The following is a 20631-nucleotide window of genomic DNA, read 5'->3' as shown; positions in this document are numbered from 1 at the left end:
TATCATTCAGTCTTTAAACTGATATCCCAATGTATCATAGCTTCAAACTAAAGTCTACATAACTTGAAATGTCCCAAGACCAGATTTTACAATAAGTACTACATGCAGAAGAGATTCCAAAATGTGCAAAATCAACATGTTTAATTAACATTTGTAGTGCCATAATATGATAACACTGAGGTCTAGTATGTACAGTACATTCAATGCTTTGTTTATAATTGCACAAAACCTCATAAAATACAAGGGAACAGACAATTCTCAAACATTTGACTAGTTATTCTGAGGATTAAAGTCACGGTTGGGCATGCAGTTCTAACATGGTTAGATGTGCAAAGCTGCCACTGACACATAGAAGGTTCTGTTTACTAAATAGTCCAGTCATTTTAAGCCAAAATGGGGGTCAAACGAGGACAAATTGATTGTGTATCTTCAATATGTCCTGAGTAAGGAAAAAAAAGTTTAGAAAAAGACCCAAATATAGCTTATTCATACGCCTATTCATTCTTTTTCTCATGTGAAAAGGCTAAACATTTTGACCTTTAGATATCACCATGAAAATTACTGAGTTCATTACTTACATTAAGACAAACAAAAAAATGTTTTTGAAATTGTTTGGTAACATGAACAAACGGTGCATAATAATATAGGCACTAATTTGCAGCATATCTAAACATTGGATATAGCCAGGTGAAAATGTCTTGTAGAATCTTGTTGACATCTTACAGTAAAAGACTATAGAGGCAAACAAATGTCACCATAAGGGGCAGAGATTCAGTCATTCATTCAAGGTCCACTCAACTGTCAATCAACTGTCACTAAGCTGTCACTCAGGTAACAAAGATTTCCTTTTGTTTCTCATACATGGATTATTCAACCTACATTAATAAAACATACCTGGCGATCAATTACAATTTATTGGGAACATCTAGATGTGTGTTGAGCTGTGGTACGACTATTATTGGTGAAACGACCTAGCCCAAATTCCATCTCTGCGATACTAATTAATTAAGGCTGGTTTAAAGTACTTCTTCCTGCCTCTATGTATTTATGCTCATGGGTAGCTTATATGGGTTCCATTCAGACCTTAACGTTAAGTATTTTACTGTTATATGTCAACAAGATTCAACAAGACATTTTCACCTGGCTATACCCAACATTTAGATCTGTTGTGGTATTTATGCAAATGAGCACATACCTAATTAGATTATGCACCGTTTGCCCATGTTAACAAACAATTTCAAAAAACGTGTAATACATTTTTTGTTTGTCTTCATGTAAGTAATCAACTCAGTAATTTTCATGGTGATATCTAAAGGTTAAGACATTTACCCTATTCACGTGAGAAAAAGAATGAATAGGCATATGAATAGGCTATATTTGGGTCAAAACTTTCCCCTAATGGGATTCTTCTGGGATTTTTTTCCTTACTCAGGACATATTGAAGATACAAAATCAGTTGTTTGCTTCTGTTGCAATTTGTCCTACCTTTTTTCATAAAATGACTGGACTAAAAGTCTTTAAGCCCTCATTGTCTTCTGAAATGTACCTGTATGATAACAGTACATCACATCCACAGCAACATTATGAAAATGTAAAAAAAAAAAAAGCATTACTTCAAATACACACCACTTATTTGGGAATGTATTTTAAAAGCAACATACAGCATTGTAATTACACAATGGTATATACCAAGTTGATGCAGGCGCAGTGCGTTTCTCATTAAAATGGGTTCATTGGTCTCTTAACCTCACAATTGACTAAGGTTAAAGTGCTGAAGATACACCAGAGGACATACTAATACATACATACATACATACATAATATTTGTCTTCAGTTGTGGACTTTCACTACTGTACTTTAGCCATTAATCTGGGATGAGTGAAACAAAGAAAGCGTCCATTTTAATGGTTGATTCACCACCTATCTTACATTCTTTCATTCTAGCAAGGGCAGTCACTGCACCTTCCTATTCCTTGTTCCCTCTGGGAATTCTATAACAGCTACACACACTTTTAAGATGGCATTAGGCTGATGCTCAAATCAAATGTCAAAGTTTGGTTTGGCCCTTGCTTCCATGCAACGTTTAAACACTGGCGACCATGTTGAAAGGACTTTCATGGGACATCCTGGTATTTAGTCTATGTAATCCCTAAATACTCGAAATAAAAATTAAGCAAGCAACTACTGCATTGGATCCGCCTATCCCAAAACAGATTTTTCAGTAAAAGATATCCCTATTTTATCTCAAAACAATGCCTCTTTTCTGTCTGTCTCACATGAATTTTGAGAGAAGCAGAATAAACCAGGGATAGGAACCAGACTGATGCTGAGAATTGCCTTTTTTAAGCAATCTGCTTCAGGATTTCAGCAAGTTAGTTTTTTTCTTTAGCACTTAAACGGGTCACACAGCATTACTATAAGATGCTGGAGGACAGAGGGCAGGAGAGGGATACTTATTCCAGCTTTGCTCCAGAATCCCAAAGGGATCAACATTGTCTGATCAAATACATGTCCCGACGTGGAACAACAGTGTGGGTAAATAAGGACGTAAATATGTGGCAAAACAGTGGCACTGATTTAAATGCTCATGGGTGATGTGTGGAATCCAATCCACTCTGATGACGTCCACGTATCGGGATGGGTTGGGCAATCACGGACCAGTGCTGGGCATCTGTCTCCGTCTGGAGTGCGTGTGTGAGAGGGTGGTGTTCCTCCTCTCCTTCTCCACCCGTGCCACTCCCTAATCAGTGGTCCTTCAGGTTCTGGTCGTGGTTCTGGTCATGGTGCTGGGAAGCAGGCAGCAGGCGTGTGACATGGCCGATGCCCTTGGTGACGCCCTCCCTGAAGAGCAGCTTGGCTCCCAGGCGGAGGTACTCCGGATGCTTGAGGAAGCGGAAGCAGACCACCGCCTGCTCGCCCGTACGCAGCTCCTCCTGGTGGTCAGGAGAGGGACATCATGTCAGGGCAGGGTGGGCCACAAGACAGCTTAGGTTCAGACACTGGAGTTACTCTCTACTGCCACATAATACATGCCATTGACAAATATATTTTTGTCTAAATTGGGCCCCATACTGAAATATAGGTCAAATATATTTTTTATTGTAAGGACCTATATTTGTGAAAATATATAGCTTAACATTCATTCCAAAATCATTGTTGGCAAAAAATAAATCTTGCCTTTTCGATATGAACATACAATTTTCAGGCAGACAAATCTGTGGACCAATTTCATCCCAATGAATATGTTTGGAATGAAACTTCAGACATAGATTAAGGACCCTTTATAAGTAGATGATCCAGAACAGAAACATACTTGACTGAGTGAGATTTACATTTACATTCAGTCATTTAGCAGACGCTCTTATCCAGAGCGACTTACATTAAGTACAGGGACATTCCCCCCGAGGCAAGTAGGGTGAAGTGCCTTGCCCAAGGACACAATGTCATTTTGCACTGCCGGGGAATCGAACTGGCAACCTTCAGATTACTAGCCCGCTTCCCTCACCGCTCAGCCACCTGACTCCCTAGATGGCAAACTTTAACTCCACCTTCTCTTCACAAGTTTGCCGTCTCACTCAGTCAAGTATTTTTCTATTGTCTGCTGTATTCCCCATGTCAAGCCAAAAGGCCGCATGTGAACAGAACAAGAGAGGCTGAGCACCTTCCCATGTAGGCTTTCAGCAGTGGCTGTCTGTCTCACGTTCCCAACGTGCACCGTGACCTGGGAGCCCCTGCGGAACGTCTTGGCGTGGAACAGGAGAACGATGGCCGCCTCAAACCGACAGCAGATAGTGGGGTTCATCTTAGGGCTGACCATCACCATGCCCTAGCCAAAACAAGTGAACAGGGAGACATTTACATTTTACTCATTTAGCAGACGCTCACTTACAGTAAGTACAGGGACATTCCCCCCGAGGCAAGTAGGGTGAAGTGCCTTGCCCAAGGACACAACGTCATTTTGCACAGCCGGGAATCAAACCGGCAACCTTCTAATTACTAACCCGATTCCCTAACCGCTCAGCCACCTGACTCCCTGAGACATAACTATACGTTTAATGGGACCAGGTTAACCAACATTGCATTTTTGCATTGTCGCGGTTAGGTTTCTGCTTGGAATTTTTCTGTAACACTTTATAATAAGTCAACGCTTTTTGGCATTTACAAAGTGTTAACTAATAGTTAGTTAATCCTTTATAAAACATTTTGAAACATTAACAATACATTATTAAATAGTTACTAAGCTTATTATTAAATGCTATGTTAATCATTAATAAACACTGTTAAACATTATGGATTTGATTCATAATTCAATTCATAAGGTGTTTGATAACTGCATTACCATACTTTATAGACAGCTTGTTAATATAGTTGCAAACCAGTAGTTTATAATCTGTTAATGGTACATGCGCTGGTATAGAAAGCATTAGCAAATGGTGAACAAACCATTTACATTACCTTTACAAATCATGAGTAAATAACTAACAACATATTTAATTATGTCTTTAATTAATGTACGCCAAGTCGAATACATGATGTACACTAATACTTAGCAGATGTCTTAACAACTATTTTATAAACACTTACTAATGATGCAACTTGTGATTAGTAATGCAAGTTATAAAGCATTTACTAACTGTTAGTTAAGGCTTTTGTGTTATTTATTAAGGTGTTCTTGTCCATTCTCAAACCTCACATTCACAAAGGTATCATAACAACTATTTTATAAACACTTACTAATGATGCAACTTGTGATTAGTAATGCAAGTTATAAAGCATTTACTAACTGTTAGTTAAGGCTTTTGCGTGACCTAATCTAAAGTGTGAACTATCTATGCCTTATTAAACATTTATAAGTTATTTATTAAGGTATTCTTGTCCATTCTCGAACCTCACATTCACAAAGGCTGAACATACGTTTCTCAAAAGGAAACAGACACAACACAATGTGATACACAAAATTACTATTTTATTGAAGTAATGACAGGCATGTGTCTTACTAACTACAGTACTTAGCTCTACTAGCCGAGAGTGACAGCGGTCGATACTTATAACCTCAGTTTGATATTTCCCGGCATGACCGAACGGTCGAGGTTAGTAAGTTGTTTATTATATGGCATTTTTAGCTCTTTTCATTTAAAACATGTCGTTTTGTTCAGCTCTACTCAAGTCTTCACACGGTGTGTTTCAGGTGTTAGCACCTACAGTACCTAGCAACCAATCTGAAATCTGAGCAACCAAACCTAGCAATCTGCCTAGCGCTTGTCGTTTATCTCTCTGTGTTCACACTTTTCTGCTCTTTTAGAAAGTTAAGAATTTCCTCGTCGCTGTTGATGTCTTCATTGTCATCTGGATAGTAAAACTCCTCGATCTCGCTCATTGTGAAGATGACATCAACGGAGGGCAATAAGAATACGTATCAGACCGCAGGTCAATACGCCCATAGAATATAAAGACTTAATACGCAGCTGGCATGACTACCAATTAGCCAATCAGAACGCTCGTACTGTTGTTGCAATTGAACCAATATGCTGTTCTTATTGGTTCAGAAGACGTTCTCAAAAGAGTTGTTGATATGTTGCCTTGGAGATGTAGTGACGTCACCAGTACAAGTGCCGCTGATTGCTCTGACAAGATGGCGTCTGCTCCAGATTCGCCGTGTTTGATTTGGGATCTTCCCACATATTGTTGTAGTATATAAGAAACCAAATGTTTACTCTTCGACAGGTCAGCAAACGCTTTGTCGCATCAATTTGTTAAAACGATTTGTTTGTTTGTAACCCTCGAACTACGGTCTCGGTTAACAAACGTTTTAACAAATCTCTGCTTTCAAAGGCGTTTGCAGACCTGTCGAGGAGTAGCTAAACATTTGCAGTTTATTACAGCCATTTTTTGAAAATAAAATACAGCTTTGGGTAACCAACTTTTATACCAATTCTACTGTATCGCTTCTTAATGGAAATAAAATACTATTTTATTACCCAGGTAAATAAATTAACAGCTATTTCTTCTAAAAAAAACAAAAACACAACATCTATAAGCCTATAGTCTTTCTATAAATGCTTAATAAGGCATAAATAGTTCACACTTTAGATTAGGTCACGCAACAGCCTTAACTAACAGTTAGTAAATGCTTTATAACTTGCAGTACTAATCAGAAGTTGCATCATTAGTAAGTCTTTATAAAATAGTTGTTAAGATATCTGCAAAGCATAGTGTACATCCTGTATTCGACTTGGCATACATAATTTAAAGACATAAGTAAATATGTTGTTAGTTATTTACTCATGCTTTATAAAGGTAATGTAAATGGTTTGTTCACCATTTGCTAATGCTTTCTATACCAGCTCATGTACCATTAACACCTTTTAAACTACTGGTTTGCAACTATATTAACAAGCTGTCTATAAAGTATGATAATGCAGTTATCAAACACCTTATGAATTGTATTATGAATAAAATACATAATTTTTAACAGTGTTTATTAATGATCAACATAGTGTTAATATATTAATAAGCTTATTAACTATTTAATAATGTATTGTTAATGTTTCAAAATGTTTTATAAAGGATTAACTAACTATTAGTTAACACTTTGTAAATGCCAAAAAGCGTTGACTTATTATAAAGTGTTACCAATTTTTCTAACTTGAACTTTGAAACAGTGACTTTGATTAACATTGTGACTAGGGCTGGGCGGTATGGCCTAAATGTATATCATAGTATAATTCTAAAGCACTGACGGTAACGATCTATATCACAATATATTTGTTTTTCTTAAAATTTCATGACAATGCAATCCGCACCACAGCGGCAAATCTAACGCAATCGGACGAGTTGGGATTGGGTAATTATATATCTTTCATCAGTAGCCTACGTTTATGGGATAAATCAAAATTTGTAGTGAGCTAGCTATAACAAATTATTACATGGCTGAATACTCAATTCTGAAAACGTGCATCTGTGCAACATGCCAACTTTTGAACAGGATGCGGAAGATTGATTGCGATATTTGCGTTAAAGTTCTGTGCGGTAATTTTATGCCGTGCCTGGTGTGAATGGGGCTGTGACCAATCTTATTCTGGAAGGCTCTACCGCGGTTGCACGGTGGAGTCAAAATCCATATCATAGGCCAAATTCATACCGGTATATTTCTATACTGTTCATACTGCCCACCCTTAATTGAGACAAATAGAGAATAAAGATCAACTTTGGTCAACATGGAATACCCAATAAATGGGATAGATTTTTTAAAGGTTATTAGATTCCAATCTTAATGACAGACACACTGATTGCAGATAGCAATTCATTTTAGGCTGCTTGTGTTCAAAAATAAATAATAGTGAAAAATGTCCACAACAATATCGCTTTTGCAAATAACAGTTTCATTTATTTATCTATTATGTACTCATTTATTTTGTTATATTAAAAACAATATATTCTATATGCATTATGTAACTGTACAGTTTGTGGGCAACACTTTACATTAAGGTTACAGTACCTACAGTCTGCAATTTCAACGTGTTTTGCGAGGATCTCTATTCGGTACGAGAGCTGAACTGCTAAATATAAATAATGTCATTAGTACACAGGTGTCTGTCCGTCGACCCCAGAGAGATATTTAGGCAAGACTTTACATCAAGGTCAAATTAACTACCATGTAACTACCTAACAATACCAATAGTAAATAAGTGGTATGTAGAAAGTGCTTCATAATGTACTGATATTACATGGTTTAGGTCATTACAAACGAGTAAGAAGGCACAGTACGAGGGAGGGGTGTATGCTGATGTGAGTGGAGCTGCGAAGGGGCAGTTGATGCTGCGAAAGGGCACAACCCTGTGGTAACACAGGGTTGTGTTACCAAAACAATCAATGTGTTATCAAACAAATCAATCTTAACATCCACGTTCCCCTGGAAAGCACAACCTCCCCCATACCAAACTTCACTTGTGTAATAATTCAGTAATAATGTGTTATTACATTGCAGTTCCTATGTAACTACACTGTTGTAACTTTAGTTACATAGTAGTCAACATAACCTTACTGTAAAGTGTTTCCTTTTCCGTTTAACCTGCAAGGGGAGGTGACGCAAATTATACAGTCAATACAGAACCAATATCGCAGGCCTGAAGTGTATGTCAACTGTAGACATTGACTTCCAAATGAAGCACAAACAAAAAATCCTGAAGCCTCCCTCAACGTCATGTGGTAAGGCAGCTCTGTCTGACAACTGACCTTCCGGAGCAGAGAACGATCAAAGTTCCCCAGAGCCAGCGTGGCGGCCTGGCCGGCCCTGAGCACCCTGCAGGCTGAGCGGTTCCTCTGGATGCTGCCCACCCTGAGGCGCAGGAAGCGGCCCTCGTCCGTGGGCCCCACCACCAGCCTCTCGCCCTCCTTACACACCCCGCTGGCCACAGGGAGACACCACACAGGGGACACCAAAGCTAAACACCAAAGTGCAGAAGGCCTAGTTTTTTACTGATCTGCAGTGTGTGAAGTGCAGTGCCGGTAATTTAAGATGTCGGTTAGTTGATTAGGTGTTAACTTAATTGGAAATGTGCACACGGGTAAAACCACAGTTCAATTTGAGATATTACTGCACATCTACATGGATAATCAGTAAACAAGTTAGTTAATTGACATAAAATTCATAATCTATACTGAAAATATAGTATTACTATTCACTTTACATTGTCTTGCTTTTAGTTAGCTAGCCAGTATTTCACCCATAAAGAAAACCCTCTGAAATAAGCTGTGTCAAGCTTCTGATTCTGTTGTGCCAGCGTTACCAGCACAGCTCATCAGGCCAAATCTACGCTATAGTTAATAGTAATTAGAAAATGTACTTCTAAGTGACAGTATGCCCAAAAAGCGTTTTTGTGAATTGCCAGTTTAAATGGTGTCCAGCAAGTAAGTCACTGATGATTCCATTCTAGCCACAAGTGCGTTCACGTTAAAGGGCCGGCATTTGCTCTTATGACCAATCGCAAACCTGGAAGTCTACCAGAGCCACATATCTTACAAGATGAGCAAACAATAATATTAAACAAATATGAAAAACATAACAATATAATCCAGGCTACAAGCAACACTGTTGCCGCTGCAAAAGGCAGGAAGGACAGATAGTAAAATATTGCAGATCGTGTGGATGCAGTTTAAAGTTAATAGGCTTAGCCAACAATTAGTAGGCTTACCAACATCACTGCCCTATCATTAAGGCACAAGTAGGCCTAGCTCTGACCATAATTGCAATTATGTAATCCATTAAATGAATGTGTTACTTAGGTGTATTCTTATGGCGTGAGACAATTTTAGCCTTATTCCTTCAGCTGCATGATGCTGTTAAACGGTATTTTGATCAAATGAAGATCAAATACAAAACATAATTCAACCTGTAACTATGCTTACTTATAAGTAAAAGTAATTAATAAGGTTTCAGTGCTTTAATCCGTCTCTGTTTTAGAATAATATTGGCATATAGGCTAGGCAACAAAGATGGGCCACTCGTCAGGGAAACTCAAACTATTGATGCACCAAGGTCACAGGATCGTGACCGATGACGCTATATTCCAAGAGAATTGATTGGTCAGTCGGCGGTCCTAACATACAGTTAGGTCCATAAGTATTTGGACATTGACACAATTTTCAGCATTTTGGCTCTGTATACCACCACAATGGATTTGAAATGAAACAATCAAGATGTGCTTTAAGTGCAGACTTTCAGCTTTAATTTCAGGGTATTTACATCCAAATCAGGTGAACGGTGTAGGAATTACAACACATTTTATATGTGCCCCTTTTTAAGGGACCAAAAATAATTGGACAAACTAACATAATCATAAATCTAATTGTCACTTTTAATACTTGGTTGCAAATCCTTTGCAGTCAATGACAGCCTGAAGTCTGGAACCCATAGACATCACCAGACGCTGGGTTTCGTCCCTGGTGATGCTCTGCCAGGCCTCTACTGCAACTGTCTTCAGTTCCTGCTTGTTCTTAGGGCATTTTCCCTTCAGTTTTGTCTTTAGCAAGTGAAATGCATGCTCAATTGGATTTAGGTCAGGTGATTGACTTGGCCATTGCAGAACATTCCACTTCTTTGCCTTAAGAAACTCTTTGGTTGCTTTCGCAGTATGCTTCGGGTCATTGTCCATCTGCACTGTGAAGCGCCATCCTATGAGTTCTGAAGCATTTGGCTGAATCTGAGCAGATAATATTGCCCGAAACACTTCAGAATTCATCCTACTGCTTTTGTCAGCAGTCACATCATCGATAAATACAAGGGAACCAGTTCCATTGGCAGCCATACATGCCCACGCCATAACACTACCTCCACCATGCTTCACTGATGAGGTGGTATGCTTTGGATCATGAGCAGTTCCTTCCCTTCTCCATACTCTTCTCTTCCCATCATTCTGGTACAAGTTGATCTTGGTCTCATCTGTCCATAGGATGTTGTTCCAGAACTGTACAGGCTCTTTTAGATGTTTTTTGGCAAACTCTAATCTGGTCTTCCTGTTTTTGAGACTCACCAATGGTTTACATCTTGTGGTGAACCCTCTGTATTTACTCTGGTGAAGTCTTCTCTTAATTGTTGACTTTGACACAGATACGCCTACCTCCTGGAGAGTGTTCTTGATCTGGCCAACTGTTGTGAAGGGGTTTTTCTTCACCAGGGAAAGAATTCTTCTGTCATCCACCACAGTTGTTTTCCGTGGTCTTCTGGGTCTTTTGGTGTTGCTGAGCTCACCAGTGCGTTCTTTCTTTTTAAGAATGTACCAAACAGTTGATTTGGCCACACCTAATGTTTTTGCTATCTCTCTGATAGGTTTGTTTTGATTTTTCAGCCTAACGATGGCTTGCTTCACTGATGGTGACAGCTCTTTGGACTTCATATTGAGAGTTGACAGCAACAGATTCCAAACACAAATACCATACTTGAAATGAACTCTAAACCTTTTATCTGCTCCTTGTCAATGAAATAACAAACTCCCTTTATAAGGGAATAACATACACCTGGCCATGGAACAGCTGAGCAGCCAATTGTCCAATTACTTTTGGTCCCTTAAAAAGGGGGGGGGGCACATATAAAATGTATTGTAATTCCTACACTGTTCACCTGATTTGGATGTAAATACCCTGAAATTAAAGCTGAAAGTCTGCACTTAAAGCACATCTTGATTGTTTCATTTCAAATCCATTGTGGTGGTATACAGAGCCAAAATGATGAAAATTGTATCAATGTCCAAATACTTATGGACCTAACTGTACCTATTGATCTATTATCTCAAACATAACCTGCTCCGGATCAGGTTAGGTGTGCAGCACAAGTTTCCATGGTGATCTACCCTGGTAGAAGTGAACCACCGTTGTAACACTGAAAACCCAGGGTTAAATCTGAAGTTCAGTGTTTCAGTGTTTTCAATTTTCAATTGCCCCCCCCCCACCCCCCCCCCCCCCCCCCCCCACCCCAAAAGATGTAAACCTAGGGGAAACACTGTAAATTACCTCGCTAACCCCAAATCCTGCTTGGTAGTATCGGCCCCTGCTGTGCTACAGGTGGTGAGTGTGTTCCAGTGACTGACCTGTAGAGCGTTCCACCCACCACAGTGCCTACATCTGGTACTGTGTAAATCTCATCCACCTGTAAAGACACACACAGACCATGGCTAAAGTTAGAGAAAGTGTTGAACTTAAAGCCAGGATTACATACCAAGGTATCTTATGCACGGATTATAGGCCATACCTTCCCTTAATTATTACTACCTGATATAACACATATTCTCTATGTGTATTTATATTTAATGGTTGCTTTGACAAAATAGTATTTTAATGCTAATATAATAATAATTGAGAAAGAGAATGAGCTGTACCTGGAACTCTGTCAGCTGCTGCATGAGCTCCTCCTGTTCTTTGCTGTTGCTCAGGGGTGGGAGAATGTTCAAGAACACCTTGAGCAGGTCCAAACTCTCCCCGGACACACTGGACAGTGTGAATATTGGTGTGATGCTGCACAGCACAAGCACAGTAGAGACACACTATAAAGGCACTGGCATTCAACGTTACTCTACAGTGCGTTCACACTGCAGCGATGCGAATCGCTTGCCATCGCTCGCCTTCCCACAGTTCACCACGCTCGGGGGCGTTTCAAACAGATGAATTTAGAATGTAGTTCCCTAAAGTCACTGTTGTAGTTGTCATGGCCAAGTGTGCAGACTTGGGTTTACGTCAGAATCAGAAATCAGAATCAGAAAGGGATTTATTCGCCATGAAAGTTTGCACAGACAAGGAATTTGCTTTGGCAGGAAGGTGCATACAATAAACATATACCTAAAATTTAAATATGTGGACTAACTATACTAAGGGTACATAAACTAGCAGTACTAAGTGGGATTAGAATAGAATTAAATATACAATAAAATATAAGTTGCCGTAAATTACAACATAAAAATACAAAAATACAAATATTACAAAAAATACAAATGTACAAGATACCATGTTGTAATGCAGTGTTTTAAGCAAGAAGTCATTTGAGTCAGTGTGGTCCCTTAGCCTTGTTGAAGAGGCCAACAGCGGAAGGGAAGAAACAGTTTTTGTGGCGTGAGGTATTGGTCCTGATAGACCGCAGCCTTCTGCCGGAGGGGAGTGACTGAAACAGGGAGTGTCCAGGGTGGGAGGAGTCGGCCACAATCTTCCTCGCTCGCCTCAGGGTCCTCGAGGTGTGCAGGTCCTCAAGGGTAGGCAGATTGCAGCCAATCACCTTCTCAGCAGTACGGATGATACGCTGCAGTCTGCTCTTGTCCTTGGCAGTGGCAGCAGCGTACCAGACGGTGATGGAGGAGGTGAGGATGGACTCAATGATGGCTGAGTAGAAGTGCACCATCATTGTCTTTGGCAGGTTGAACTTCTTCAGCTGCCGAAGGAAGTACATCCTCTGTTGTGCTTTCTTGATGAGGGAGCTGATGTTCAGTTCCCACTTGAGGTCCTGGGAGAGGATAGTGCCCAGGAAGCTGAAGGACTCCACAGTGTTGACTGGGGAGTCACACAGGGTGATGGGGGTGAGTGGGGCTGTGTTCCTCCTGAAGTCCACAACCATCTCCACTGTCTTAAGAGCATTGAGCTCTAAGTTGTTCTGGCTGCACCAGGTCACCAGGTTGGCCGCTTCCCACCTATAATCAGACTCGTCTCCACCAGAGATGAGCCCAATAAGGGTGGTGTCGTCCGCAAACTTCAGGAGTTTGACGGACGGATGACTGGAGGTGCAACTGTTGGTGTACAGGGAGAAGAGCAGAGGAGAAAGGACGCAGCCCTGAGGTGATCCGGTGCTGATGGACCGGGAGTCAGAGACTTGTGTTCCCAGCTTAACGCACTGCTTCCTGTCAGACAGGAAGTCTGTGATCCACCTGCAGGTGGAATCAGGCACGTTCAGCTGGGAGAGCTTGTCCTGAAGCAGGGTGGGGATGATGGTATTGAAGGCAGAGCTGAAGTCCACAAACAGGATCCTGGCATAGGATGCTGGGGAGTCCAGGTGCTGTAGGGTGAAGTGGAGGGCCATGTTAACTGCATCGTCCACAGACCTGTTGGCTCTGTAGGCAAACTGCAGGGGGTCCAGTAGAGGGTCAGTGATGGATTTAAGGTGTGCCAGCACCAGGCGCTCGAAAGACTTCATTACCACAGAGGTCAGGGCGACGGGTCTGTAGTCATTATGTCCTGTTGGCTTTGGCTTTTTGGGCACAGGGATGATGGTGGAGGACTTGAGACAGGCTGGCACATGGCATGTCTCAAGGGAGGTGTTAAAGATGTAGGTAAACACCGGAGACAGCTGGTCAGCGCAGTGCTTGAGGGTGGCTGGAGAGACAGAGTCCGGCCCAGCTGCTTTGCGGGGATTCTGCCTCTTGAAAAGTCTGTTAACTTCACCCTCCTGAATGGAGAGAGTCGTCACTGTAGAGGGGGGGAGGTGGGAGGCCTCCTGGGTGGGAAGGGGTAGTTCAAGACTGTCCAATTGTCTTTCAAATCTGCAGTAGAACTCATTCAGGTCGTTGGCCAGGCGGGAGTCGTTAGTGGAGTGGGGGGCTCTGGGCTTGTAGTTGGTAATTTGCCTGAGCCCTCTCCAGACAGAAGCAGAGTCGTTTGCAGAGAATTGGTGTTTTAGCCTCTCTGAGAACAGTCGTTTAGCCTCCCTCACCGCCTTGCTAAACCTGTTCTTCAACTCCTTGAAACTGTCTTTGTCCCCACTCCTAAACGCGGCCTCTTTCTCTGACCTCAACCTTCTGAGTTTAGCTGTAAACCAGGGTTTGTCGTTGTTGTAGCTTACCCTGGTGCGTGTTGGTATACAGCAGTCCTCACAGAAGCTGATGTATGATGTCACAGCCTCTGTGAGCTCATCCAGACTATTGGTAGCAGTCGTGAACATGTCCCAGTCAGTGCAGTCCAAGCACGCCCGCAGATCCTCCATAGCTTCACTGGTCCACTGTTTTGATGTCCTCACAGCAGGCTTACAGCGCTTTAGCTTCTGCCTGTATGCAGGAATCAGGTGGACCATGGCGTGGTCAGAGTGACCCAGTGCTGCTCGGGGACCGCATGGTATGCTTTGCTGATTGTAGAGTAGCAGTGATCCAAGGTGTTTCCTTCTCTGGTAGGGCATTTGATGAATTGTCTATATTTTGGGAGTTCTTGAGTGAGATTGCCTTTGTTAAAGTCGCCTAGCACAGTAACCAAGGAATCCGGATTTTCATGCTCCACACTCAGTATCTGGCTGGCGAGCGCACGTTGAGCCTCGTTGACGCTAGCCTGCGGAGGCATGTAGACGCCAACCAGAATGAATGATGCAAACTCTCGTGGCGAGTAAAAAGATCTACAGTTAATAAAAAATGATTCCAGATCAGGAGAACAGTGCTGCAGAATCACTGTCACATCTTCACACCAGCCACTGTTAATGTAAAAACAAATACCACCGCCCTTCGTTTTGCCAGAGAGCACAGGGTCACGATCCGCTCTCAGCAGTTTGAAACCTGCTAGCTGTAGCGCAGAGTCTGGGATCAATTCACTCAGCCATGTCTCCGTAAAGCACAAAACGGAAGATGAATGAAAGTCTCTGTTTTTCCACACCAGTAGCTGAAGTTCATCCAGTTTGTTGCTCAGTGAACGCACGTTGGAGAGAAATATCCCCGGTAACGCTGTGCGTGCCCCACGCCGACGGAGTCGCACCAGAGCACCGGCTCGTTTGCCTCTCCTACGGCGCTTCGCTGCTAGGACAAAGCCGAGGGCGGCTTTGACTATAATTCCCACTAATTCCGCCGCTGGAAGCAGAAAAGTGGGAAATAACGTACTCGCAACATCGATCAAAATACAACTTGTATACAAAATACAAAACTGTTTAATAGACATACACGTTGACATGTGTAAAAAACGTTTTATTATATTACTCGAAGTCTCTGCTAATCTGTCGATACGATACAGTAGGGAGTTCTAGCCGGGCTAGCTAGCTAGTTACCACAGAACGAAGTTACGTAATGTGACTAGACTGAATTTGAAAGTACAAGCACCAACAACTTCGGCAACCTTGCGCCATGCATCGTTTAAAAAAAATTAACATCTGTACGAATACAGCTATGTATCGTACAGGACTGGGTAAGCAGCCACACAAACGATTAGTTTCTCCTTCAGCTTGAAACCTAGAAAGCTAGAAATGTTTACCATGGTTGCTATGTTACGAGAAACAAGACAACACTCCGATTGGCCATCGCTAGCGAAAATCGTTCCTCATTTACATAACGTTGAGAAAATCTCAACTCGGTCGCGTCGCTACCCACAATGCACCACGCAAGCGATTCGCCTGGCTCCATAGAAAATGAATGGAAAACATGTTGTCGCTGCAGTGTGAACGCACTGTAGAATTAAAACTTTGCTTATTGACATAAAGGGCCTCCTGACAACAGTCTTAGCATGGAATGTGAAAATCATTGATAATAAATAATATTCATTATTATTCATATTCATCATGGGTCTTTCATGGGTAGTTATGCCCAATATTGGTGAGATTCAAGGCCAACTTTTCAAAGCTTGGTATACTTTCCTTCTTGCTTGAGTGTGCTTCGCAGTGTGTATATAATACTTGATGCTTTAATGTTTAATAAAAATGTAAGTAGGATAACTGATCTTTTGAGTAAATCTGTTATTCCAGCTTTATGGGGTCTGGTCAGTAGCTACCTGGAGGACTGAGCGAACTGTTGGGCAGCAGTGACAGCATCGTCTGGGCTGGCCACCACCATGGGGACCTTGTTACATCCGGGCTGCTTGAGCACTCGCTCCAGCTGGCGCACGGTCCGCTCCACCGTACTCTTGGCGCATAAGTCCACCTTGCTAACGGCGATGAAGATCGGCACCTTGAGGGCCATGGCCAGGCCTAAGTGCTCTCGAGTGGTACCGACTGGGGTCAGAGGTGCATGGCAGTCACATACATTCATACATTTGTGTGTTATTGTACAGTCCCAAAGAGGTGGGAAAGAAATATGCAATACCAGAGGCAAAACATGACTGGGCACACCCACCTATGCCTGTGTTAGCGCTGACTACTAGCATGGCAAAGTCCGGGCAGTAGCTAGTGAGGCCGAAGATAGTGGTCTTCAGGTACTTGTGGTGGCCTGCCAGGTCAATAAAAGTGATCATCTTGGAGGAGCTTTCGCAAATCTCTTCAGCTGTACGGGAGTCACTGTAGTTCACCACCTTAACATGATGAAACGTATTAGCAACTTTTCAAAATGGATTTTTTTTGTAAATAAATGCCGATCTGTAACTAATATTACAAAACGTAAATAGTAACCTTTATCATGCATTGAATGCTGACATGACAGAGTTATCAAAGGGCCGCACATTCAATCATATCCTCTCTGTGTCTTCGCCAGCAGCTGTGTTTGAACCCACCTCTCCTTTGCTATTGAACCCCAGAATTTCAAAGCTGATGCTGGAGGTCCTCCCAGTCTGGATCTCATGAAGGTGCCGGAACAGGTTGAGGCGTGCTCGACCTCTGCCATTATCTAGCTCTCCTTGTGTCAGGACACCTAATAGAGTCGATTTCCCAGAATCCACATTTCCCAGAACAGCAACACGAAGGTCTAGAAACTATACTCACACACGAGACATCAAATGTGAGGACAATAGAAGAAGAAAAAATCCATTACAAAAATACAAAAAAAAGACTACTATGTCAAACCAAGTGTTGCAAAGTTTGTTGTCCACAATACTTTCTAGGTGTCCAAATCAAAAAATTAATATTTTCAGTTGCTTTGTCTCACCTGCTGGTCATCTGGAACTTTTCGAACAAGAACCTCTGCGATTTTACGAGAGTTTCTTTCCAAGTCATAGTCCACCTCTCTCTCCCTGAGTAGTGTGATATCAGCACCAACCCTGGCATCATAGAGATCAAGTAGTCAAGTTCCTAAGGTTAGTCAGGCTTGAGTGTGTACTGAAACCATCATAAATAATAAACTGCTTATCAATACTTGCTTGATATAGCCTTTCCCAGGATATCCCAAGTAAACAAGATGGTCTCACACTTGTCTTTCTACTGTACTAAGTCGCTTAATTCTGACAAAGTTGGCAGGCATGGCACTGCTTAAGTTGTTAAGTTTGAATGGCAACTTGTACTTAGAATGTTTTGTTGTTGTTTTTTGTTTTGTTTTTTGTTGTCGTTTTTTGGGGGGGTGGGGTGCAGGACTTATGTTAAGATAAAAGTTAAGGAAGTACGGTACTTTTCTGCCATCCTGCGCAGGGTCTTCAGTGAAGCTCTCATGTCTGCTTCTGACAGACCAACTAGCAAGCCATTGTCCTCTACCCCGATTTGGTACACTGCCTCTCCTCGTCCTTCCTGCAGACGCCACTTCATTTGTGTGGCCAGGTGCTCAAATCTATATTGAGTAGGGTTCACCAGTTTGAGCTAGGATGAAGAATAAAAGTGGCATCAAGATTCAAGTCAAGAGTGTAGGCTATTTAAGAATAGTGTGCCACCCTACAGTAATATGAAATAATGCTCATAGAAAGAGGAGCATCATACCTTATATTCAATATTTCCCTCTTCTGCCTGTGAAAAGGGGTGAAAACGGTCAATGAAAATAGTCATTTAGCAGACGCTCTTATCCAGAGCGACTTACAGTAAGTACAGGGACATCCCCCCGAGGCAAGTAGGGTGAAGTGCCTTGCCCAAGGACACAACGTCGTTTTTCACGACCGGGAATCAAACCAGCAACCTTATGATTAATAGCCCAATTCTCTAACCGCTCAGCCATCTGACCCCCAATGAGTTCATAACACCACGCCCCCTTGCAAACTGTATAGGTTGGATTTCATCAGAAACTATCAACACGGTAGTTATTACTAGTCTAGTTAGCTAGTAAATTAGACGACTAAATAATGAACACAACATTATCTATAGCCACAAATATAACCATACCAGGTGCACACCGCAGATCAAGGGTGCTTTGCTAGCTACCTCGTAGAAGCTTTCCTGGCTAAGCTAGATAACGAGGGTAGCAAGCTGTGTGGGTTTTGACAGGCTACACTGTTTATCTGGTATACCACGTAGCTAGCTAGCTAGACTAGCTACGAGGGGTATACAGATCGTTGGCAAGCTATCGGATTCAATAATAGCAGTAGCTACCTCTGGTGGTAAATATGGTGGTGCTTTGTTATTCCTTGTCTTTTTAGTTCGTCGCCTCTTTCCTCTTTTGCCTCTTTTTGAACGCGATTTTTTAGACATTATTCTTTTCCCATTAGCATTATTGCACGAGCTGGGTCCATGAAAAGGTGTCCTCAGACTAGCAACTCCACTTTCTGACATTCGGGCATCCATCATGACCAGAGCTAGAGCCTTATTTTTATCTCGATGACTGCACGCTTACGTTGCAATTTCTCATAGACTACTAAAGTGAAGTCCTCAAAAACCGGGGCACAGACAAGTTGGTCCAGCGGAGGCTGTAGCCTCTCCTCCATCATCCACACAAGACAACGCTATCAGCTGCTAGTGACGTCAAAGGATGCGTTATGGTGCAAATGTGTCTACACAGATAACATGCTTGTATCTAAAATAATAATGTTGTATCTTCTTCCAGCGGTGCATGAACAAAACTACTCATTCCAAATGCCTGTGAAATCGTGTCACGTTTATTTTAATATACATTCAAGCAGTATATTCGTGTGTCTTCAATCTTTAATTAAAACTGCCTTGAAGCGCACGGGCTGCATAACAACAACCTGTCAAGTGGTCACATGACGCATTAAAAATAAACCACTAATGCATACTTGACATTATCTGCCCGACATTGGCCCCATCACAGCCAGATTAACTGGGGCCACTGGGGCAAATCACAGTGCCTTTTTCTAAAACTGTAATGTTTGTTTTCAAAAATCCAATTAGATATTAGGCCTACATTAAGTAGCCTACAAAAGTCCAAGTCAAACATGTACGCTTTATAATGGCAACTTTTGTGGTTTTCTTACTCTTTATTTCTTTAAAATCAAGCAAACCCTTTGCACTCTTATTTTGAGTGGTTGCCCCTTGGGCAGCGTTTAAGGACAATCAGGTGTAAAATCACAAACCGTTACATCTTTTGAGCCTGAGGCAATTTGTTTACGTAACAAATACAATAGTCCCCCCCCTGACCACATATCCTCTTTAATGTAGGCTGAAAACTAAAATCTGTACTAATCTATATTAATATACTCCCAAATCATTGTAAATACAGACTGTGGCTTTCAACACTCAGAGTAATCTCAGAAACGTACTGTAGGCCTACTGTTAGTTTACAGAAGTATCACTTAAAATAAGTATTTAAAAACCTTCTACCTTCATGAAATATCATCCATGTAGGGAAGAACAGTGGAACAGTTAGCTCCTCCCATGTTCAATCTAGAATGGTGTCCAACCTTCACCTCCCCCCTGTGCATCCCTGAACTGAAGCCCTTAGAACCCAGAGCATTCCAATACTTCCAGAACCTCTCTGGGTTGTCAGGGAGCGGCTGCCATGTGTTGTGACATGTCACTCTGGTCAGGTCATCAGACAGAGAGAGAGACAAGGATGTGCAGTGTTGGGGTCCAAAACCACAGGAGCTGCAAAACAAAGCCAGAAGAATACTACCCATTAGATACTCCATACCAATAATACAATATCTATCCATCTGCCACTGGCCTACTCAACAAGGCCAAGGGCTCGCACAGACTTTAACACTACCTGCACAATGACACCTTGCCATATTTGCACTACGTAACATGCTTGTTTTTCTGTTTATTGTATATCACTGCTACTTTGTACTTTATTTTGTTTTTTACATACCTTCCCCTTAGTATTAGTTAGTATTAATTAGTTAGACTTTGTACCGTTAGTATAGTTTAAACTTGAACCACTTATTTAAGATTTACTCCTATATGTTGTATGTATGCACCTTCCTGCCAAAGTAAATTCCTTGTCTGTGCAAACTAATGGCGATTAAACCCCTTTCTGATTCGGATTCTGATATGAATTAGATTTTGTTTTTTTGAATTTGTTGATTTTGATATGAATTGGTCAACTTGCTCACTAACTGCACACCTTGTGGTGAAGAGTGGTATTGCTCTGTGCAACAGGAATGTGTTAAAAA

The 20631-nt window shown here is 41.6% G+C and overlaps 1 protein-coding gene across 1 annotated transcript; it reads right to left on the bottom strand.

Annotated features, from left to right (window-relative positions):
• Positions 1-122: 122 nt before the first annotated feature.
• gtpbp2b (GTP binding protein 2b) lies at positions 123-18974 on the bottom strand. The gene is made up of 12 exons (XM_067259205.1): positions 18656-18974; positions 18053-18079; positions 17751-17935; positions 17295-17406; positions 16924-17121; positions 16551-16725; positions 16210-16429; positions 11874-12009; positions 11586-11644; positions 8236-8407; positions 3662-3826; positions 123-2933 (listed from the first exon to the last, which is right to left on the bottom strand). Exons 1-12 carry the CDS (start codon positions 18848-18850, stop codon positions 2745-2747), a joined length of 1833 nt encoding a protein of 610 aa, XP_067115306.1. The 5' UTR covers positions 18851-18974; the 3' UTR covers positions 123-2744.
• Between the last annotated feature and the right edge of the window lie 1657 nt (positions 18975-20631).

The sequence above is a fragment of the Osmerus mordax genome, chromosome 21 (genome assembly GCF_038355195.1).
Source record: "Osmerus mordax isolate fOsmMor3 chromosome 21, fOsmMor3.pri, whole genome shotgun sequence".
Classification (NCBI taxonomy): Eukaryota; Metazoa; Chordata; class Actinopteri; order Osmeriformes; family Osmeridae; genus Osmerus; species Osmerus mordax.
This window is presented reverse-complemented; position numbering and strand designations above follow the sequence as displayed.